The 24,402-nt window shown below is 46.2% G+C and overlaps 1 protein-coding gene across 1 annotated transcript in view; it reads left to right on the forward strand.

Annotated features, from left to right (window-relative positions):
- Nucleotides 1-24,402, forward strand: part of LOC138497459 (desmoglein-2-like) — a 289,004-nt gene that overhangs the window by 95,756 nt on the left and 168,846 nt on the right. Inside the window, exons 3-5 of the mRNA XM_069620959.1 lie at nt 17,459-17,587; nt 17,673-17,831; nt 18,127-18,271. Of these exons, the coding sequence (XP_069477060.1) occupies nt 17,459-17,587; nt 17,673-17,831; nt 18,127-18,271 (433 nt within the window). The remainder of the gene's footprint in view (nt 1-17,458; nt 17,588-17,672; nt 17,832-18,126; nt 18,272-24,402) is intronic.

Here is a 24,402-nt window from a genome sequence, read left to right on the forward strand (position 1 = left end):
GCATGCAGTGTATACTTGTCCCAGTGGGAAAACACCATTTCCTGATAGTGTAGTATATGCAGCTCTTCTGCAACGCAATAGTTATCTTCATGTCCAGTAAAATGCTAAAGCCAACTGAAGCTAGTAATGCTGATGAACCAACCGCCCACTCTTTACACCTACATTCACCGTGGAAATTAACATTGCCAGTAGGTTGAACTTACATTGGCAGCACGAGTGCATGGACAGCTGCCTTTCAGATGCTAATCTGCAGATAACCATTCTGAAAACAAACACATGTAGTACTGTTTAGGAAGGCCATTGTCACTTCAAACATCCATTTCACAATCGCTGCTGATGAAGGGGCTGCACAAGAAAAATCCATTGAGAAAAACACAGTGACCTAAAGGTATTTACAAGGCATCAGGGGGCACTGCTCGGGTTGCAGCTCTCCCTAGGAAGGCACATCGCATTCTTAAAATTACGATTTCCGTGTTGTCAGTCTTACGGGCCTGACTGGAAGCACCTCAATATAGAAGGGAAACCGAACAATGTGCCTCTGTGTGCAAATGGCAAATTGGAGGCCTAGTTGAATCCACAGATTTGGTTAATGTTTTTAAGCTAATTATTTTGGAGTTTATGTACACCTGTGTATAGCAATCTGATTTTGTTTTCTGATAAGTTCCTTGAAAGTGATATTAGGATGACATGAATTTAAATATGTAACAAAATTGCAACAGTGTGTTATTCCTTGCAAAATCAGTACATGTATAGACCTTTATGCGTCTTGCGGAAAAGAGAATATATGTTTGCCAAGAATCTTGCCTGAGTAGATTTGCTAGAGTGGGCGCATAATTCACGCCAATAGAGACGTCTTTGATTTGTTTAAAAGTGTCTCGTGGCAAAAAAAGTATTCTACAAAATGAGCAGCATTATCAAAAATTCATATTTGGTATCTTTTATCAAAGGTTCATTTTATTTGGTTTATGCAATATCAATCAGTTTATTGTGCAATGTTGTTGTTCAAAGAATGTGTCACTGCCCAATAAAATGAAATGGGGCGTGTCTAATCAGAGATTCCAGCTTTATCTTTAGCGTATTTGTGGTCTTTTACAATCCTCTGTTGCTAGAGTTGGTCACTGAAGCAATGCAATGCAAAGTAAAGTCAACGGTGAAACTTTTAGGGAGATATTTCATTGTTATGCTTCATCCCCTCTTCTATTCAGACCCCCAGCCCTTGTTGCTGGACTTCTGAACCTCTTTCTTTAATCCCGAATGAGTGGAGCCATTTCCACTCATTCATTCTAATGGGCTCTGTCTTTTGGAACTCTGTTCTTTGTATTTAACCTGCACAATGGAATCTATTCTGCTCAATAGCTCTTAAAGGCATCTGTATTGCAGCACACAGCTCCTTACGGGCAGTGTTGCTGGGGACCCTTGGGGTCCTCCGTTGAATCTTTTTCTTATCCCCAAGTAACTACAGTTCTTGAGGATAGAGAGCTACTTAGTTTCTCTTCTAAAACATTATAGATTGGCACTCACCACCTTATGTGGAGTGCCAAAGGGATACCTGGTATCCCCCCTTCTCTCTACTCCTCTGACTTTTTAGACAATCGCCTAGTTATGGCTGGTGGCAGTTAACGTGTTCTACCAACTATTGTGAGTTTTCTACCGCAGGCTATGCCTATAGCCCTGGTAGTGCACAATAGGGCACCCAAGTACCAACTTGGGGCCTCCGTTCTTTTTTCGCCATTACTAGCATGGTTGCTCTTTGTTGGCCCTTCTATCTGGGAGGTGGAGGCCTGTATGTGTGTTTTGCCTTTGGCGGGAACACTTGGGTGGCCCTGCCTAGGCTCAGGCAGGAAGTGGGGGAGGAGTTTTCCACCCCCAATCCTTTGTCTGCCAGAGTGCCTGAATAGAACCAGCCCCCACTGGGGGTTTGGCTGTCCTGATTGGACGGCCAAATGCTCCTTTCTGTAAATTGCTGAGAGATTGTAGAGGACTGTGTGCTGGAACTGTATGAAAGGTGAGGCTCCTGGAGTGAAAAGCAAGTATACCACTGGAAGCTGAAGTAACCAAAGAAGAAGACGACCAGAGACGCCTGCACACCCTTTACAACACTGTGAAGCGACCACTGCTTTCCTGACTATGTTTTCTGTGCGACAGAGGAGCTCCAAGGAGGACAACTCCTTCCCTTTGGCTGGTGGGAACAACCAGTCCCAAGGCAATCTTTGATTTGAGCCATCTCCTGAAGTCCTGTGAGTTTCCAGAGCTGCGAAACCGACCAGCTGCCCATTTTGAGTGCACTGTCGTGGAAAGGCCAATTCTGTCCAAATCTTTGCTGAGCCCTCAATGACCCTCCAGAGATCCGATCCATCTCAGCCAGACCCCCTCCTCAGAGTGCAGGACTGCAGGAAGCGAAGATTGACTGGGCAAATCGCGGTCATTGTTGGTGCTGCAGAAAAGGTGCCAAAAAACCACAGAGACAAGGGAAGTTCCTGAAAGTCGTGCCAGAGATCCTCCCTCAAGTCTGCTGCTGAGAGATCCCGCCCATTGTCCTGCGTTCAGTCATCAGACTAAGGAATCTGGAGGTTGGGTCCAGATATGCAATATCGCAGAGTATCCACCACAAACACTTTCTTTGAATGGATTGTGCCTCCCACGTATTCCTCCTCTTATGATATTCGTATCTCGCCAGCTTCGCTGCTTTGGAAATCAATTTCTCGGCAGAGGGCGCTGTGCACGAGGTTGTGGCGTCTGTCCCTCGGCGGGCTCTGTACCGTGCCGACGTCACCATCAGTATAGGTAGCTGGTGCCGTGCCCGTTGGCTTCAGTTCCGTTTTTCTGATAGCTTCGCTCTCGAGTTAACAGCGCGCTTTGAAATTTTCTTTGAGAAAATGTCAACTTTTTCTACCCCTTGTACTCCCAAGACTGGGTTTAAATAATGTATCGACTGTGGATCGAAAATGTCGATTACAGACCCTCGCTGCGCTTGTCTTTGGTGCCTGGGTTCGGACCATCGAACCAGTGACTGTTGCTCCTGTCAGTCGGTGACGGCGAAGGCTCTTCGTGAGAGAAAAGGTAAATTGGCGGTGGGGCGGGATGCTTCCAAGGCTTCTTCGAAGGCCTTGTCAAAAAAACATAGAAAGTCAGGCGAATCGAAGGATTCGGATCGGCATAAACATTCCAAGAGGTCTCGATCACGTAGTAGATCGAGACGTTCTTCATCTTCTCCAAAGAAGATGAAGAGGAGACCTAGATCTCCCTCTTCTACCTCTGATACGCCTAACAAATTGGTAAGATGTCTGACTAAGTCGGATTCCCCAAGGAAATGGGATGAATTTAGAAGGAAGATGATGAAGGTCTTTGAGAATGCGGCCTCGACCCCCTCAAAGAAACCTCAAAAGAGCCAGACCCTGGTCGCTCCGTTGGACGACGCAGGAGGGTCAGAAGACCTCATTGATGCCTTCGAAGACTCCTTCGATTCCTTCGAGGCAAATTCAGACACAGGAAAGGAGATTTACTCCTTTACCTAAATCGGACTTTTTTAAGTCTGTCTTCTATCTTTGAAGAGGAAAGTACCTCAGAAGAAGTTTCTCCTTTTGGAGTAGTTTGGTACCAAAGAAATGAATCGATCCAGAATCAAAAATGAGAGACCTCTGTGACACCCTTCACTCTGTTAGTGGCATTGATATGTCACCAGAGCTAGAATTTACAAAACCTGACCCTGCAGAACATGCAGATTCAGGGTACAGGAGTTTGATGAATAGGGTTGTTGAATGCATGGGCTGGGGTAGATCCTCAGCCTAATTTGATCAGGATGATATGACTGATATCCTGGACCAGGGCCCCCAGAAGGACCCAGTTCTCCCCTTCCATAGGGCACACCAGGGGACAGTTGGAAAAAAACTGGGAGGCTCCAACTGAGACTGCTTCTGCAGTTAACAGTAATTTTCCTAAGAAATACAGAGTTTCTAGTAGTGACCCCGATTACTTATAGGCATCCCACGGCTGAAAGTCTCGTTATTCAGGCAGCAAATTCATCAAGACAAACAGCCTGTATACATCTATCCCACCGCATAGAGAGGATAAGAAGGTGGATGCTTGGTCCCGCAAGGTCTTTACCTCGGGTATCATGGCTCTCAAATCGGCAAATGTCACCTGTACCATGTCCTGGTTTATCCATACCCTGTGGGACTGCATCACGGGGGTGGCTGATCATATTCTGGAAGGCGAGGAAAGGGAAGGCCTCCTGAATATTATAAAAGTTGGAAAGGAGGCAATGGGGGAATGTCTCCAATCTGGACTGGATACTGCTGATAGCATCAGCAGATCCATGGCTGCAAGCACAGTGCTACGCAGATTTGCGTGTTTGAGGAAGTCAGGGTTTGCACCTGATGTGCAGGCCAGGCTACTCAACATGCCCTTTGATGGCTTGAGGTTGTTTGGCAGTAAAGCTGATGAAAGCTTAGAAAAACTGCAGACCTCCAAAGCGGCGGCTAAATCTTAGCGCCTCTATGCGGCAGCCTCAGAAACCTTATTCGGGCTCATCTTCCTGGAGATGTCGTTCTTTTCGATACTACTCCTCTTTTGGTAGAGGAAAAGGACCGGCCATTCAAAGAGGTAAAAGAAATATCCCTCGTGGTGGACGAGGAAAAGGTGCAAAACCAGCCTCAGGAACAGCATCGTTGCCCTCTACCCCTCCTGCAGCTGCCTCCAAGTCACTCTGAGGCCTTATCACACAAGAACCTGGTGGGAGGCAGAATTGCTCAGGAATCTGAAAGAATGGCAGGGCATTACTTCAGATGCTTGGGCACTGGAGACAGCAGCTCAAGGTTTACTGCCTTCCCTTCCTAAGAAGGCCTCGGGACCATCCACCGGGAACCAACTCTATCAAAATTCCAGATCTGCTCCTTGTGCAGGAAATTTTAACCCTGCTAGAGAAAGGTGCAATAGAACATGTACCTGTAGCAGAGAGGAAAAAGGGTTGGCATTCCCCATACTTTCTCATCCCAAAGAAGGACTGAGGATTGAGACCCATCTTGGGTTTAAGAAACTTGAACAAGTTCCTCAGGAAGGAGCGAGCCATGTAGGAGGACGTGGGTTCACTGGAGCTCCTGGAGATCCGGATCCGACATAAAACCACGAGAAAATGAGCATGAAACCGCTTGCCACTGAGGACCGTGCATGTAAAGGTGCGGAGAGCAGGATGTGTCATTGATGTCGGAGGGTAATAGCAGCGGACACGGATAAATTCGAAAGACCTAGCCGGGAACGGAATGCTGGGGCAAAGGAAAATGGCGGATGATATGATATGGCATTTGTAACGCGCCTATACACAAGTGTAGTCTCGGATACCCGAGAACAAAGGGAGGAAGGACTGCCTCGAGAGGATTGTGTCCCTGGCAGAAACGGACTGCAATGATCTATGGCGGAGGTGCCCTTTGACCGAATGTGTGGCAGAGCATAGCTGTGGCTGGACATTTATTGCAGGAGATGGACGCTGCACTGACCATCAAAATGGTTGCCTGCCTGCTGTAAGGCGTACATGGCCACAGAGCCCCTGTGAAGGGCTTTTGCAGACACTGTGGAGGCTCTGCTGGAGCCGGGCCTCGCTGGAGCTACATTGTTGCATCCACATGAGGGACGCAGCATAGGACTGGGCTCGCGATGCCTGGGAGAGGGCTGCCGAACAAAGGCAGTGATACATTTTGGATACATTAGTATCCAGATACTCCTAGTTTAAACGGAGCAGTTGCGCAGTGTGAAACCCAGAGACTGGCAGAGGGAGCCCTGGATTAGGCAGTGGGGGCGAAGAGCACGATTGCACACTAAGGCAATCTGCAGCAGGCTGGGCAGGGTGACCATATTATAACCTGTGATCTGTTGTGCGCTGTGTGCCTCAGAGGAGCTGTGCAGTGTGGGGGTTTCAATCAGGAGAGGCCCCAGCACCTGTGGGCAGCACACCCACGCAACATGAAAGGAAGAAGCGTGGTGACTCTGCAAGCACAAATAATGTGGGTGCAGCGCCTTGGAAGAAGCACTGGTGCAGCCCACTAATGCACTTCTCATAAGCATATATGAGACCGGAGACCTGGGGCAAAATTCAAGCTGCAGCGTCAATTGGCTATTGAAGGCACTGATTGAGCACCCTTTACAAATAAAACTGCACCATTGTGCAGGCTGTAAGAACTTCAGATGCCAAAGGATAGGAAAGGACTTCCGGCTCTTGCTAAGCCATAGGCCTCGGTGGGTCTTCCGCCACGCTATCCGTGGGAACGCAATCTACAGGAGGTAATAAGGCTCATTGAAAATGTGGGAGGACATAACCCACCCGAAGTCATAGCTCAGCGCACTCCGGACCACGCGGGGCACCCCAAGATAACAGCCCGGGCCTGGAGTGACCCACTGCCGATACGGCGGAACACAGGAACAGGATTGCCACACCAAGAACAAGTAGCCTCGGACACCTGAGCCAGATCACGAGATGACTGGGAGAGTGGTTAAGGCCAGAAGCAAACAACCCACGATAGATGCATTTGCTAAGACACAGCAGTCTCCAGCAGCGTTGACACACACTGGCGCAAATGCACCCACGGAAAGTCCCCTAGGGATTGACAATCACCAGATACTAATGGCCATAACAGAGCTAAGAGACTCATGGGGAATAGCAATGGTGGACATGCGGACCTCCTTGGAAGCTAAAATTGACGCTGTGGGGATAGAAGTCAATCTGCTGCGACAGGATGTCAGGGCGCTGGCAGACAGAACAAGTAACTTGGAAAGTGCGGTCAAGACCAACACGACCACCAGCACTGATAATGCAAAGGAGGTCCATATACTAAAGCAGCAAGTGGCCAACCTGGAGAACCGTGCGGAGGAAGCCGAAGGGAGAGCGAGACGGAACAACATTTGTGTGGTTGGCCTGCCGGAGGGTGAGGACGGCCAGGACACTAAGGATTATGTGGAGAACATGATCCTGCAGGAAATGGGGGCCGATAAACTCTCTCAAGGATTCACAGTGGAGAGCGCACACAGAGCCCTCATGAGGAAGCCGAGGCCCGGAGCCCCTTCTCGCGCAATAATTGCCAAGATAATGAACTATAAAGACTGCAAAAAGATTCTGGAGTACTTTAGAAAAGGAGGAACGATCGGGAGAGCTTCAACTAACATCACAGCATATCCTGATTATATGATGCAGGTCCAACGGCAAAGGTACGTGGCGGTGAAGAGGAGACTGTGCATGGCCGGCAAAATGTTCCTCTTTAGACCTACAGGGCGGCCCGGAACAAGAAGCGGAACGTGTCCATGAGGAGCAAGATAAGTGACTGAGATGCTGTATATATACTGGTGTATCACACTGGAGGGTATCCCGGTAGAGACTGGATGGGTCATGATAGACATGTAGGGATGGGTGGTGTCAAAGCCAGGTTATGATATCTTTGACTCAGCTGATATGTAACGGACTGGAATATAGAACAATATGAGTAAATTGATGGTAGCATGTGGTTGAATTTAAGCAAATAGGAGCGGCAGAACACAGGCTCCTTACGCCCCAAGTAATAATAGAAGTAGTGGGATAGCCATTAGGGCGACCTCACCCTGCTGGGCTTCGAGTACAGGCTATTGCCAGAAAGAGCTAGATGCGGGGGTGCCCGAGATCCTGGGATGGAGCTGGGCAACTGTTGGGGGAGGGGGGGGGGGCAAAGTTGGGGAAGGGAGGTGCGAGGGGAAGGGAAAGGGGAAGGGGTAGGGGTGCTTGATAGTTGGGGAGGGTATGGTTGGGGAAGGGAGGCGGGAGGGGGGGAAATGGGAAGTTCGGGGTGTTTTTGGTTATGGGGAGTTCAAAAAGGGAAACGAGCCTATGCAGATTGGATTGGAATTCAGTCAGACTGCACCTGTGGGGAGGAGGAATGGAACTTGCATAGGCCATGGGTGATCTTAAAATAGTTACATGGAACGTACAGGGGCTAAACAGTTACTTAAAGCGGAACAAGGTTATATTGTACCTGCGCAGGTAAAAAATAGATATTGCATTGCTGCAGGAAACCCACCTTACACGGGAGAGAATGGACAAGATTGCTGGGAAGTGGAAGGGAGTGCTGGTGGGCGCAGCGTACTCTGCTTATGCGAGGGGAGTGCTTATTTGGGTGGCGCCACACGTCCCTTTTCAGCGATTGCAAGTGACAGCCGAGACAGATGGGAGAATGGTTATACTGAGGGGACTGGTGGAGAATAGGGAGATAAGCATAGTAAACACGTACGCCCCAACCCAGAACACAGCGGCGTATATTAGAACATTGTGTACTAATCTGAGCACATGTGTAGGAAGCGCAGTGATCTGGGGAGGGGACTTCAACTGTGTACCGAGCCAGAGGGTAGACGGATCGGATGAGAAGATGGATAGACTGGCCCTTGCAGCCAAAGCGTTAGTCATTGCTGAGCGATTTTTGGTCTGGAGGACGCGTGGAGAGTAAGACGCCCCCAGGAAAGGCAGTACTCGCATTATTCTGCCCCACAGCAATTATCCACGAGACTGGATTATGTCTTCACATCACCTGAAATAGTAGCAGAGATTGCACAAATAGAGTATAAAGCCAGGGTCCTTTCTGACCACTCGCCCCTGATTCTCGAATGGCAATACCGCCCACCCCGAGAGCGAGGATCCCGACATGGCGTCTACGAGCGGAAGCGTTGAGAGAGCCCTTTTTTAGGGAGGACTTAAGGGAGGAGATTGTACATTATTTTGAAATAAACACTGGGAGTGTGGACTCGGCGGGAACACTATGGGAGGCCTTTAAAGTTGTGATGTGGGGGGTAGCTATAGCTAAATCTAAGGGGCTACAGGGCGGGATTTTGGCTGAACTACAAAAGGTGGAGGAGGAACTTGAAGAGGCTTTAAGGGATGGAGAAGATGCAGCAGAGAACCTTGAAGTGACACTCGCGCTACAGCAAAAATGTTCAGAATATTGGGATAGATTGTGCAACCTTAATTCTAAAAAATACGTAGAGAGATAGCATGCGGGAGGTGATAAACCGGGGAGACTTTTGGCGTGGTTATATAAAAGGGAGACCCCCAGAGTTACAATCGGGACTATAGAGAGAGAAGACGGTAGCGTTGAAGACACCCAGGAAGTAGTTAACCAGGCGTTTGTGGATTATTATAAGGTATTATATGGGGACGATGGGGGGGGGGGAGTAGCCGTGCTATGATGGGAGAAACGCTGGCGGTTATAGGGTTGCCCAAGATAAGCGAGGAAGAGAGAGAGGAGCTAGATGCCCCGATTACCTTAGAAGAATTAGGAGAGGTGGTGAGGCAATTGCCTACCAGTAAAACCCCAGGGTCAGATGGACTCCCAAGTGAGTTTTACAAGGCATACATGGAAGAGGTCCTCCCCCCCACTGTTGGAGATGTTAAACGAAGCGTTCGAGACGGGAAGCTTACCAGAGTCGCTAAGGGAGGCTTTCATAATACCGCTCCCCAAACCTAATAAACCTGGGCACAGCTGCGGCTCCTATAGACCCTTATCGATGCTGAATCAAGACAGCAAGATATTTACTGCTGTCTTAGCAAATAGACTGAAGAAAGTTATTGGTAAATTAATACACCCGGATCAAACGGGCTACGTCCCAAATAGGAATATTACCAATAACCATAGGCGACTCCAAAGAATTGTGTGTGGCAGGGGGACAGATGACGAAATGGCAATTGTCTTTGGACGCAATTAAGGCCTTTGATTCAGTTAAATGGCCATGGCTGCTTGCGGCCCTGGAGTGCTACGGACTGGGGCCTGGATATGTAAGGTGGACAAAAATATTATATAGCGAACCACTGGCTAGAGTGAAGACAGGATCTGTGATATCGGGAAGGTGGCAGCTCAGCAGGGGTACCAGAAAAGGATGTCCGTGGTCTCCAATGCTCTACATACTGGCCTTGGAACCCCTGGCAATATCCCTGAGGCAACAATATGACAGTATAGGTATTGAGGTGAAAGGGGAGCGGCACCTGATTTCTCTATACGCAGATGACATGCTACTGCACCTGCAATTCCCAGAAGAAAATCTCCAGTATATTCTAGAAGTGATGGAGAGATACGCTGTGTTGTCTGGAATAGCAGTGAACCCCCAGAAGTCCAGCATGTTTCCATTAGGGGGGTACATGGGGATTCCATCAGAATGATTACCTGTATTGCAAGTACCATGGGTGGTTAGCACATTTCGCTATTTGGGGATAAATATATACCACACCGTGGAAGAGGAGCATAAGTGCAACACAGAAGTAGCCATTAAAAACATTGAGTGCATGCAATTTTGGGCAAAACTACCCTTGGCAATGATGGGGCGGGGAGCAATGCTAAAGATGGTGGTCCTGCCAAGGCTCCTACACTATTTTGGGAACATACCGTTCCTGATTCTCAGGAAGTTCTTCACCAAACTGAATAGCATGTGCAGGGACTTCTTGTGGCATGGAACGCGAAACAGAGTGGCGTTATGGAAGCTACAGAACTTCCATGACAAAGGAGGGATAAAACTGCCCAACTATGAGGTGTATTACGTGGCAAGCCAGCTACAGTATGTCGCCAAATTGCTCTCTGACGAGGAGACCTCGGAACTTGGGTTGTTTGGGCGTGATTGTGCACCATTTTATTTGAAAGAGATGGATACCCAGGGCGGAAATGATGGGGCGCCCTAAGATGATGATACGGGGTGGAAGATGTGGTGCAGGGCATGCCAGATGGAGAACCCGACCCCGTGCTCTCCTCAGATACCATTGGTTGCATTAACGGGGACAGATGTGCAGCTACGTAGGATACTTAGGAACCACTGGGAACCGGTTGCGGTGGCAACAATGGGTGACATTTGGCGGGAAGGCTCTAGCATTACTTTTGAGGGGCTGCGAGAAGAAGCTGGGTTGCACGAGGGCCAGTACATTACAGATCATAGAATGGTACAGAGGATTAAGAGAACATGGCCTGAAACCGTGCTGGAAGAGGAAGCAGACACCACCATGGATATGATATACGACATTGCTTAGAGAGGTCACGAGATCTCTAGACTATATGAAATGCTGATGTTTAAAGTGGGGAAGGAAATCATGCAGTTGAGACTAGATTGGGAAACGGAGGTAGGAGCCCCGATGGAGGATGGGTGTGGGAACGGGTGCAGGGCTATCATAAGAAGGTGTCTAGAAATGTGAGACAAACAGATTCAACTGTACATAACGCATAGGGGATATATGACGCCCTGGAGGACATCGAGGTTTGCAAATGCGGGACGGCAAGCATGTCCCAAATGTGATGAGGAGAACGCGAGCATGGTGCACATGTTCTGGTCATGCCCAGTCATAGAACGCTTTTGGAAGGGAGTGAAAGGGAGACTGGAAAAAAAGGGGGTCAAGATCGTAGTGGATACAGTGGGGGGGCCTGTCTGCTGGGGGGGTTCCCAAGGTCACAGAAGATCAAGCATGTAGATAAATTGAGGGACCTGGCTTATGTGCTGGCTAAAAGAAGAATTGCCATGGGATGGAAGACGTGCCAAATATGGAGGTGTGGTGGAGAGACTTGCAAAAATGGGCGCAAGCGAAAACCATGGTATGGCAAGATGCGAGTAGAATGGGGGGAGAGGAAGAGACTTCCCTGTTGGCCTGGAAATTATTGATAGCTGAGCTGTTTGGGTCAATAGATGACCCGGCGGAACTTGTAGAAGAGGAGACCGTACCACAGGTTGCGGAAACAGAATGTTTAAAGTAATAGACTCGTATAGGGGGGTGGGATGAGGGAAGCAGTGACTAGAAGTTAAGAAGCATAATGAAACAGTTGAAATATGTACTGCTTGTTTGACGTGTATTGTTTGGTTGTGGTTATAAATCAATAAAAAATTTTTTTAAAAAAGTTCCTCAGGGAGGACAAGATCAAGATGGTAATCCTTTCGCAGATCCTTCAGGCTCTCCAACTCCAAAACTGGTTGGTATCATTGGACCTTCAGGATGCTTACTTTCATGTTCCAATCCATCTCAAGCACAGAAGAACCGGAGGTTCGTGGTTCTCGCTATCAGTTTCGAGTTCTGCCATTCGGGCTGACCTCCGCCTCGAGGCTTTTCACCAAACTGATGGCGGTTGTGGCAGTGAGTCCCAGGAGAGGGGGGCATTCACGTCTACCCCTACCTGGACGATTGGTTGATCAGAGCGCGTTCTCCAGAACAAGCTCAGGAACATCTGTCAATCACCTGTCACTCCCTTCACAGACTGGGCTTCTCCCTCAATTTCAAGAAGTCCCACATGATACATCCCAAAAGCTCCAGTTTATCAGAGCAGTCCTGGATACTTCCTCGGGCAAAGCCTCGCCTCCCGAGGTGAGAGCTCTCCACGTTCTGCAGATGGTAACAAAGTTTCAAAATGCCCAACATCTTCCGGCCTTCAATTTTTCTGTGGCTGCTCGGTCTCATGGCGTCCTGCATCTTTCTAGTGCCAGAGGCCCGATTGAGGATGAGATCCCTTCAATGGGCTCTGAGGATTCAGTGGTCTCAATTCTCGGGGAATATGTCGGATCTTCTGCAATTTCAAAGCACAGTTGCTCAAGACCTTCTTTGGTGGGCTTGCAATGGCAACATTCTCAAGGGAGAATCTTTTTGGCAACCATGGCCGGAAATAACTGTAGTGACGGATGCCTCACTCACGGGGTGGGGAGCCCACACCAACGATCTGACTATAAGCGGTTGTTGGTCTCCATCGGAGTCCAAACTACACATCAACCTGTTTGAGCTGATGGCAATCAGACTAGCGCTGAAGCCCTTCCTGCCCTCTGTACAGGGAAGGAATGTCTTGATAATGACAGACAACACTGTGGCCATGTACTACCACAACAAGAGAGGAGGAGTAGGGTCACTATGACTGTGCAGCGAGGCAATGCAGCTCTGGTTCTGGGCAATAAGAGAAGGCATCTCTCTATCGGCAGTTCACCTAGCCGGAGAGCAGAACACGGCGGCAGATGCTCTAAGCAGGCAGAGAACAGTGTCCCACGCGTGGGAACTAACTCAGGAATTCCTTCAAGAGATCTACACTCTATGGGCAACCCCTCAAGTGGATCTGTTCGTGACCAGGGTCAATTGGAAGTGCGAACACTACTGCTCAAGGAAATTTCCTCTAAGAGGTACTCTAGGAGACAAGTTTGTGGTGGACTGGGAGTTTCCTCTTCCGCCAGTCCCCGTGATTCCTCACGTAATCGGGAGGTTGAGAAAGTTCAGGAGAACCATGATCCTAATTGCCCCGGATTGGGCCAGGAGGACGTGGTACCCGGACCTTCTGGACATGTCCATCTGCCCTCCAATACGTCTTCCACAAAGAGAGGATCTTCTCTTGCAAGAGGAAGGTCGGGTTCTCCATCCAGAGGTAAAGACACTCCACCTTCGCGCATGGTTTCTGAGAGGTTGAGATACAAGGATTGGGATCTTCTGGATGACGTAATGGAGACTTTGCTTTCGGCCAGAAGGCCAGCAACTAAATCCCTGTACCGGTGTCATTGGAATAAATTCAGTATCTGGTGCAGGGATCAGGATGTGGACCCTTTTCAATGTGGCACCCCAGTGGTGCTTTCTTTCCTATTGCATCTAGCCAATCTGGGGCTCCAGATCAGAACAATTAAAGGATATCTGGCTGCGCTATCCATTTTCAAACACTCCTCGGAAGAGGTTTCCTACTTTAAAATTCCATGAATCATTCATTTCTAACTTGTATACATTTTGAGGCTCTGCATTCCTGTCCCTTGAGGCTTCTAACATTAAAAACTGTCCTTCTTGTGGCCTTAACATCAGCCCGCGGGGTTAGTGAGTTGTAAGCTCTCTCATGCAAACCTCCATACACTACTTTTCACAAAGACAAGGTAGTACTTAAGGTTAAACCTTCTTTCTTACCAAAAGTAGTTTGACTTTCACTTGTCAAAAAAAAAACATACTACCAACGTTCTACCCTCCTCCTCATTTGGGCAAAGAAGAGGAGACCCAAAGACAGGACCCAAAAAGGGCTCTCAGTTTTTATACTTCAAGAATGTCAAAATTACGTCGGAATGACCAACTTTTTGTAGGTTATACTGGCCATAAATTGGGATAGTAGTAGTAGTAGTAGTGACAAAACGGACCATATCCCGCTGGATTATTTTGGCTATAGTTGAGTGCTACAGATTGGCGGGAAAGGACCCGCCGGATGGGCTTCAAGTCCATTCCACTAGGGGTATGGCTACTTCTGCGGCTCTGAAGAGGGGAGTCCCTGCAGCGGATATTTGTTCAACTGCAACTGCAACATGAGCATCACTGCATACCTTCAAGCATTACTGCTTAGATGCTTCTTGTTCCAATGAAGGATAAATTGCTAAGGCGGTACTCCATTCCGTTCATGAGAAAAATAATTGGTACTCCCACCTCCAAAATTACCACTGCTATGGGAGTCTATCATAAAATGAGGAATACGTGGGAGGACACAATCCATTCGAAAAAACAAGTTACCTACCAACTGTTACATTCTTGCGACTGGATGTTCCTCCCAGGTATTCCTGGACAACTCTGTTAAAATGTGTTAGGCAGATTTTCCTTCTTGAGGTTAATCCTCCCCACTTTGTGAGTCCCCCAGGATTTATGCTGGACTATTGGATTGTTGGACTGATTCTCCAGATTAAGTTGGAACCTTTTTACACACTCACTCATTCTTTTACTCTAACCTTGGGAACCCGTTTTACCTCTTTTTGGTACTTTGTCATGGAGGTATGCTTCCCTCCATGTTTTCTGGCACCTATATTGTATTATTGCAGCACACAACACTTTTGTGCAGTGTTGCTGGAAGCTCCTTGAGCTTTCCTTTTTATTTTACCTGTGTTAACACATGTTAGCAGGGCATCTGGGCACCCTTTTCTCCATCCTGTATTTTTTTTTGTGAGATCAGCACAAGTTCATCTGACAGACTGGTGGCAGTGTACCTTTTTGCATTACTTTTTGTGGATTCCTGTTGCAGGCTGTCCTGGCAGCTGCGGTAAGGGGCACATGGGTCACCATTTGTCTAAAGTGGTGGCTGCACTTTTCTAAGCCCTGTTAATGATGACTTGTTCGTTCTTGAGCCTTCCTCTCCTTGCATGGGTGGGGGAGGTCTCCCGAATACTTTTGGCTTTGGCGGCTTTCCCTAGGAAAGCTCGCCATGGCTCTGAGTGCCTGAAAGGACAGGAAGTGGAGGAGGTGACCAAAACTCCTCTGGTCTTTGTCCTGCAGTGTGCCTGCCTGCCTGGAACCAGTTTGTGCTCAGAGGCTGACTGTCTCCAATGGACAGCCACCCCGAGTTTGAATGAATGCATGTCTGGTGATTTGTGGGCTCAGCCAGTTTTCCTGCATAAAAGACGAGGGTCCTGGAGCAGAAACCCAGAGTCGACCAACGGAACTGAAGATCCGAAGGACATCCGCAGCCACTTCAGCGTCCACCAGAGCAGTCTGAGTAACTGCTGCTGTCTTGACCTACAAATTCTAAGTGATGGGGGAAGCCCTGGAGAGGACGACTTCCTCCCCTGGACTGGTAGGCCTTACCAGTCCCACGATGAACTGCATTTTGCACCCTATCTGGAAGAGCTGCAACCTTCACAGCCTGCAATTCACCAATACCCAGAGTCCTGGGGCAATTTGCAATGCAAGGCCATCCGAAAGGGCGGTTTCGTCTGAAAGTTTGCAGGCATCCTCTTGGAACTCCAGAGACCGGATCCCACTCCTCAAAGTCCCCTCAGCCGAGACAAGGACCAAGAACCGGAGCAAGGTCTACAGCACGAAAAACAGTCCTTCAACTGAGCCTTGAGAGAGGCCACATTGAGCAAGTGCTCGTCCAACTACTCGAGAGCAACCTTTAGTCACCAAGTCCACGAATCCCGAACTGGAGTCTGCTGTCACCTCTCCTTGGGACCGTCTTGCTTCACAAGCTTCTTCACTGATGTAGTACAGTTCATCATCGAGTACTTACCTGGGGCCTGCTTTGTTGTTCCTGTGGTTCGGAGGGTTGCAGTTCAGCTGTTACTTACATCCCCTCCCAGGCCGCCATTGAGCTAAACTGGGGTGGACAACCCTTTGTGCTGTTTACTAAAGAAACGGAACTGATGCTCACCTGCAAACTTGAAGAAACCTTCAGACTCTCTACCTTGTCTTCTACTTGCCTGACATTCCTTCCTCAGCCCTTGGTCACTGGTCCCCACCGCCCTCCTTGACTCTGAGACTCACCTGAATAGGGTTGGACTTCCTAAGATTGATTCAGCCGGGGTTAACTAAAGTTGTGGAAATTGATCTCAAGTTTGCTTAATTGTTTCAGAAGTTTCTACAACTTTTGTGTTACTTTAAAAGTGTTCTAAAGTATTGTTATCCTTTTTAATATTGCATATAATCTGTGTTTAATCCTACAGTGGGATGGTACTTACCTTACTTAAGAGTTACAAGCTTTTGTGTATATACAATAAATACTTATTTTTATATAATTGCTAGTGTGCAAGTGTTTCCTTGAACTAAGTGTATGCTCTGACTACTGTGTGCCTCCATACAGCCCACAGCCCCCTAGACTAAGCCAGGCTGCTCAGCTATTGCTACCAAACCTTTGGGTAGTTCAGGCTAAACCTGAGGGTGTCTCCATGTTCATTCAACGTGGGCTTTCTGAAGTCTTATTGGCAAAATCCCTTTACGGGTATGCATTCAAGCAGGACCTAATCTAATCATAACCTTTTTATTAGATTACACATACATGTTGGTTATGATCCAAAGGTCATGCATGCTTAATCAACAGTGACAGAACTTAACTGATCTATGCTGGGTGAAGGCTTCCCATTCAACTTTATTGACAAAGGATGCCATATACCTTTATAAGCTTTAGCCAGATTGAAAGGAACTGAAAGTTTGGCAAAACAGTGAATTAACTATTCCTAAAGAATGTGAAGCCAGAGGCTTGCCACAACCAGCGTCATGCTGACTTGGCCACGGACTGAGCTAGAAATAGACCTGTTTATAAGGTGGATCAGGTTGGGAGCAAGGAAGCCTCTTGGAGCACATCCAAAGTGATTGCTGTGTTCCAGGGTATAAACCTCACCTATTTCTTTAACATTTTGATAAAGTAACTTTTGCTTTTGAAGTAAGTTCTTTCATAATGTATGTTGAGCAGATTTTCACAATGTCGTTTTGCATTTTATACGCTAATTAGATCTGTGGGCCACGCATGTTGCGTACTCGGTGTCTCTTGCTGCCATCCTCCCTTAATCTCATCCTTTTCTGGGACCTGCACTTAAGGGTCCAGCGGTATAGTCTAGTTTAATATACCACAGTGATAAAAGAGGCTGTGGGTTTTCTCAAATTATGAGTAGTTTTTTTTTTCTTTTTCCGTTTAGATGACTTAGTTCACAATGAAATGTGGTTAATCATGAATGTCTCTTCACTTTTGTGGCCTTTTTATGTGTTTGAATTGCTATTTTTTAAATATAGATTGCAAGAAGACCAGATCATCAGGTGTCCAAAAACAATGGATTGGCAAGACGAAAACGCGAGTGGGTAATCCCCCCTGTAATCATGTATGAGGAGCAGGACAATAGTAAAAGAAATCCAATTGCAAAGGTAAAAAAGGAAAATTGACATTTTAACTAAAATGTTATTATTTTGATTTTCCTAAAAAGACAATCAACTATATTTTCCTTTCCAGATTCAATCTGATCATACCCTGCAATATTCTAGAATTACCTACCGAATTACTGGGAAAGGAGTGACCGAGCCACCTTATGGACTCTTCATTATCAATGAAAAGACAGGGGAGTTGAATGTTACTGGCATTGTTGACCGGGAAGTAACGCCAATGTTCTTTGTAAGTTCAATGTCTGCACATTCATTGCTACTGTTACTTCTACATTCACATTCATGTGTTTATGCAATTTTAGGATGTTCTGTTGGATTGAGGTCTAGTATTTGTGTCTAGGTAGCACACAGAAAACATTTTTGTCTACATTTTCTTGCTAGCATACTTGAACATTGCTACTTAATCTACAATTCAATTCCGATCATGTTAAATATTTTCTCTCTGGCTTTTCTTTATTAGGTGATCTTAGTTTGATCCTTATTTTAACAGGCTTGAATAATTCTAGCCTCTTTCTGAATTTCAGCTCAAAGGTTTTGCCCTAGATCAAAATGGGAACGATGTGGAACCCCCAATAGAACTACGAGTTAAAGTCATTGACATAAATGACAATTCACCAGTGTTTGCACATGAAGTCCTTTATGGTCAAATCGAGGAGTTAAGTGCATCAAGTAAGTAATGAGTCAAATACTTTATGTAATCTACTAGTTTAAAAAAAAAAATCCAATTTAAGTGTGGTTCTGTTTCAAAACTGAAAAAGGGCACATACTTGGCCTTGCTTGTGGCTTCAAAGAAAATATGTTAATCTTTCATTACTGATATTCTGCGCGATTAACAGTTAGTAGTCCCCTATATGCCACCAATCTCGCGGCACCCTAACTCTGCAGTGTTTTCTGAATTTCAAAAGCATTCTCACATTACTAAGGGCCTCGGTTTTCATACATTTATGCTGCAGAAAACTATACCAAGAGTTCCAAAATGCTTTTAGGCCAGGAGTGTTCAGGTAATCTGATCATGTGATACTGGGGCAGAATGGGAGATGGGGAAAGGAACTTCAGCAAAGTTTAATAATCGCCACTTTAACAGCAGTTACTATTAACTTGAGGTAGGTGAAAACCTGACGTACAAACCATTTCTTCGTTGATTATTTTATGCTGATTATTTGTAATCAATTTGTAATGTTTACTTAAATTTGGTGCAGTTCGTTTTTGTTAATCTTGGGAGATTTGATGTCAACAGATTAATCATTATAGTATGATTTTACCCGGTCACTGCACTAGGCTTCTCACTCCACAGTTATAGCCTCCCTCAAGCAATTTGAGAGAACGTTTGAAAATGGAACAGTCGTACTGGTTAAAACAAAGTGCAAATCTTTTGAATTATATGGGCTGTGTATCAACAGTTGAATTAGAATTCACACTTTTAAACCTGGCTTGGTCAAAAGTGGCAAGTTTTTTCACCTGCAAATTTGAACCTCTGGGAAAAGCTTGAGAGTTGATGGTGGACGTTGGTGTGGGGGTATATGTTCTAAATCTTTTTAACATCAAATTCGTTTTCTGAATCTGTTTTGCAGTTTAAGCAAGTCTTCTGTCTTCCCATCCACAACCACCCCCAGTTAGCTCAACACAGAAAGTCTTGCAAATATGTGGATGTTGATTTCTAGAGAAATTGTAAATTCATGTAAACGGCCCATGGATGAGTGGCATCAACTAATTTTGATGTCTCAATTCAAATATTTTTTGTGGGCATGAAAGGGTGATTTAGTACTCATGTCCTTTCTAATCAGTTCCCTTGCAGTTTTCCACATGACTACCATGCTTGGTACTGGGTTATATGTAGTGCATGACCAGTTTGAGTGGATGTGAAGCATAAATAAAGGTAGCCCACCAACCAGCTGTCTTCCATTGCCAATTTTCCAAAACACGGCACCAGACATCAAGAGGGCAGTATTCCATATAGTCTGATACAAGACTCCTGCTCCATTTTACCCCTAATTTACCAGATACTCCTCAAAGCTATTTAGGCTATTTTTCTGACCACTCTCGGATGCATATGCCTGCTGCAGTGTCAACGTTGATTATTTTGCATGAAAGTAACTGGACATAATTTATGCCTTTTTTTCTCCATACTTTAGGATACCTTGTGCCATGTGTAGCACACACAAATGTTTTTGGCTGTCCAGACACCGCCCAGTACTTTTTCCAAATGTCCATTTCTCAATGCACAGCAGGATTGGATGCCATTTCTTGCTTAGAGGGTTTTCTGCCATTTTCTTATTCCTTTGAATTATTTATTTTTTCAGCCTGCTTGCTGTATGCCATGATGTCATTGATCCCTCAACTTGTGCAAGGCCAATTCGAGTTTTGCTTCATGTCTTGCTGCTTTTGACATTTCTCAGCAGCTGACCCTTACTTTCTTGATCTGTAGTGCTTGGTCCTCGGTGTTTGCTGGGGCAGGTATCTTTGGTGCACTTAATAATATTGTTTTTGCATTTATAGTGGCGCACAAAGCCCTGAGGCATCTGGGATATGGTGTTAAAAGATGTTGTCGGGTGTTAAAGGTAAATTGCATTAGTAGCTGAAGGCTGAAAGTGCTGATCGGTAGGTTGCAAAGTTGCATTTGTAGAACAAGACTGCACAATTCATAATCTGTAGGTAAGTTACACTTCCAGCACAAGGGTGCACAAGTTATAATCTGTAGGTTGTAGGTAAGTTACAAGGCTGTACAAGTCATAGGAAAGTTATAGGGGATCAAAGTTGACAATTCAGTGAAGTAAAGAAAACCCCTCCTGCAGGGCACATATTGATGCACAGTCAGCATACAAAGACACCTCAAGCAGGCATCGGGAGCATTGAGCGGTGTCAGGTGCTCTCGTAGTCAAGGTATAATATATTATCAATTCAACAGTGAGGAAGGCCAAGAAAGCAGCGCTTGCTGGCAAAGCCACATCCAGCATAACTAGGGGGGGCTTCATCTGTGCGGGTATTTGCAGCAATGCTTAGAATAGGATTTTTTTGTTTGTTTGCTTGCAACCGCTTAGTCCGCTTAGTGACTGCATTGGGCAAAAAGAGCAAGAGGCAACGCGGTATGTGTGTGGACAGTACATAGCATTTCTGGGCTTGGCGGAGGCAGGAGGACGCTGTGAAATTCAGTTGGATCGCTGGACAGATGGGGTGAGCTTTGGTAGACCGCAGCAAGCGATATGCTTGGCATTTGCACTGCGAGGTGGTGAAATAAACAAAAGGCTTGCCAGAGCGCAACCAGAGCGGACGTGACCTGGCTTACCTTCTGAGTAAAATAAGCTTTGTGAACACATCAAGCAGGGGGTGTACCTTACAAAGGGGAGCAGGAATTTCGAGCGGCACTCTTGACCGTAGTCGCCTAGTATCTGAACAGCTTACACAAGACCTTCTGGTGCTCTGAGTAAAACCAAAGGAGGACTCCTAGACTCGGACTGTCCAAGTGGAACTACAGATCCGTCCCAGACTTCAATTGCTACAACAAACTTGTAGCATCTGTTTTCCTATTATATATTAGGCACGGACACAGTCAGTGTGTGCTTCCTTAATAACTATTCACTTTATAAATATTCATAAATGGTCAAATCTGTATCATTTTATATTAAAATGGGCATCTGTTGGTGTCCAAAATTAATGTGACTCGTATGACTAAACTATTTGTGAAAAAAAAACTCCCAAACTGAAAAAATCTAAAGGAAAAAGTGGCTTTCATTATTCTTGGATATCCATAGACTCTACTCTCTGTTCTAATTTGTAACATTCTAGGTTATATTTTCTGGCTTTCTAGCTCTGGACCCAACCTGATCGTGTTTCACACCTTTCTTTTTTCAGGGGGTTAGTCGGGGGCAACAATCAGACAAAACAAACCTTTCCCCTGCCCCTTTTTTTTCGTCGAGACCTGTATTCAACCACCCGCTCTATTGATATTAATGAAGGGGTCTCTTCAACTGATCATTTCCACTGCTTTCCTAGTTTAGAGGGCCTATATCCTCAGTTAGACCCATCATATGGCTTCTTCCAGGCATGAAATCAAATGACACATTTTCGACACCCTTCGATAAACCTGAAGATATCATCTGCAATCCTGCATGACTTTGTAATCATACACCTTATATTCAGGGTAGATTCCCGTTTGTTCACTGTCATCCTATATTGAATGTGGGATTTGGTGCATCATCTGCAAAATACATAAATATGCATTGTCGCATGTAAACGCCAATGAGTCCATACAGTGGAAGTTGATGGTCTGTGCAGCTCCTTTACTCAACATATTCTCATGGCCCCATGCTGTCATAACTGATGAACATAAGGGTAATTAAGGCAGTCAAGAAAGATTCGACACGTGTTAAGATGGGTTTCTGGAATCTGGTCTGTAGGACAGATTTTAGGAGGCCACCCTAGTTATGATGAACAGGGAGCTTTAAGAGGTTGGTGAAATCTCAATCCTGGTATGTGGATGGGCAGCCACATAGTTGTGAGTTGGGTCAGGGGCCCTCAGAGAGTCCACACAGAATAGCACACAATTCAATGTAAAAGGTCAGCTACAAAAATACATTTATTTTAGGCCTTATGAAGAATGAATCTAGCAGGTAGTATTATCACACAACACGTTATAACACAAATCTATGCAATAACCATAGTGTGATGAATTGTAATCCAAAATCTGAATGATAAAAATAATCCAATAGTCCATAACCACTGCAACTCTTTGGAAGGGAAAACAAGGTTTATTACATGTAAAAGGGTCTCAGATGGTCCCGTAAAACTGAACTGACAGTGGTCTACGAGCAGCAGTAGGCAGCATTAGATGGGGTTCAGTTGCAGGCAAAGTTCAGGGTTCCAGAGGAAGGCTGTTCAAACGGTTCCAGGGACTTCAGAAGAAACCATTTGCAGCAGTGGGCCTGGGAGAACTGGACGAGAGACCTCCAAAGCACAGAACACCTAAAAACTACACAGGAACCACAAGAGACTTAAGGTAAGTAAATGCCCAAGCCAGCACAGTACCTCAGCACAGAAGATTTAGCAGCAGGAGGACTTCAGGCTCTGCAGCCCAAAACCCATTCGTTTAATTCCTTCATCATGAAGACAGAAGACAGGACACTGGAAGGACTTTTGCAGCAAGGATCACGGGGAAGGCTCCAGGTAAGGTTTTCCTCGTGGCTGGATGCAGCTCTGTGGATTTGGCGCCTTTTTCAGGAGCACAGAAGCAGACAGAATATCGCTGGTCGGATTCTCGTCGTTTGCAAATCCCAGCACTCTGGTGAGGGGACCTTTCGGACTCTATTTACGTCTCTTGGGGTCCACCAGGATGCCCTCAAAATGTCGACGAGATTCAAAAATTGGAAGACTGTACACCGCACAATGGCTCGAGGTCCCAGGGTATTGGGGTATTGCAGCCCTCAAAGTAGCAGCATGATGTGGGATGGCTCAAAATGCAGGTCGGCTCAAAATGCAGGTCTTGAGTCCAGCGGGTCTCGCCAGCCTCGGGGTCCGGGTTGTTTTCGGAGTCCCCAGGTCGATTGGAAGGAAGGGCTACAGCATGCTCCGGTTACACAGCAGGCTCTCCAGTAGCTGGAAATCGTTTCAGCTGCGTTTCCTTTATCAACATCTTCGGTTTTGGTTCCAGTGGTCGACTACCTCTTCAGCTTCCAGGATCTGACCTTCATGCAGGAACTCAGCCAATCAAACAGCCCTTCACCATTCAAACTTGGGAGGTTGGGAATCCTTTCAGGATAGACAGCCTCCCAGTTTGAACTGGATTCTCACACTCAGGCTGGAAGACAAAGGACCACAGAGTTCTGGACTCCTCCCTCGCTTCCTGCCTTCAGTAACTGGAGTCAACAGGACTCCCGCCAAAGATAAAAATCACTCAAAAGAATGTTCTGCCCTGGAGGTCGGGGCAAGGAACAAGAAAGGATAAGAACACTAAAATGGCAAACAAAGAAGACCATGGCTATTTTGTTAAAATGGGCACCCATGGGTGCAAACAGCCCGCAGTAAAGGTGCACCGAATTAGTGAAGGGTTCACTGCCACCAGCCATTAAAGTTAAGTTTGTCCTTGTAACATAAATGTTACATTTAAAATGGGAAAGAGGATACTCATTATCTCCCCAGCACTCCACATAAAGTGGGGGTGCTGGTTTCAACTAATAACATTTAAAAGAGATCCAAAGGTCCTTTCTACCCTTGGGAACTGCAGTTCTCGCAAGGTTAGCCAGAGAAAGTTAAACACGGGAGCCCCTAGGGAAACCCAGCAACAATAGGCACTTATTGCCAAAACGTTGTCAGAGGATAACATTTTTAAAAGACACTATGGAGAGTCTTAGAAATGACACCCATACAAAGAGTAAAAGATTCTGTAAGTGTGGAAAAAGGTTCCCTCTCAGAGGTATAATGAACCATAATCCACCAGTAAAAGCAAAAGGTTCTGGGGTTGATACAGGTCAGGAGGATTTATCATTGCTATGAATATCTTACCTAACCACCCCGACCCAGCCTTACTTCTCGGCAGCACTCCGAGGGGGCATTACAGTCAAAGTAAAGTGCCCCAGTTCTTTCACCTGACCGTCTTAAACCTGTGATAGGTCAGAAGGAGGAGGCAGACCCGTTGTCATTCTTGATAAGGTTTGATTGAAATAATGGGTAAAAAAGGCCTCACTATCCCTAATCTGATTTTCCCTGCCTAACCGAACTAATTAGGGTGCTCGTCGTCAAATGTAAAGTCCAAAGTAAACAGTCTGTCCTCTGTCCAAAACCTAAACTATACTGACTCTACTACTAAG

The sequence above is a fragment of the Ambystoma mexicanum genome, chromosome 5q (genome assembly GCF_040938575.1).
Source record: "Ambystoma mexicanum isolate Mex_15411 chromosome 5q, UKY_AmexF1_1, whole genome shotgun sequence".
NCBI lineage: Eukaryota > Metazoa > Chordata > Amphibia > Caudata > Ambystomatidae > Ambystoma > Ambystoma mexicanum.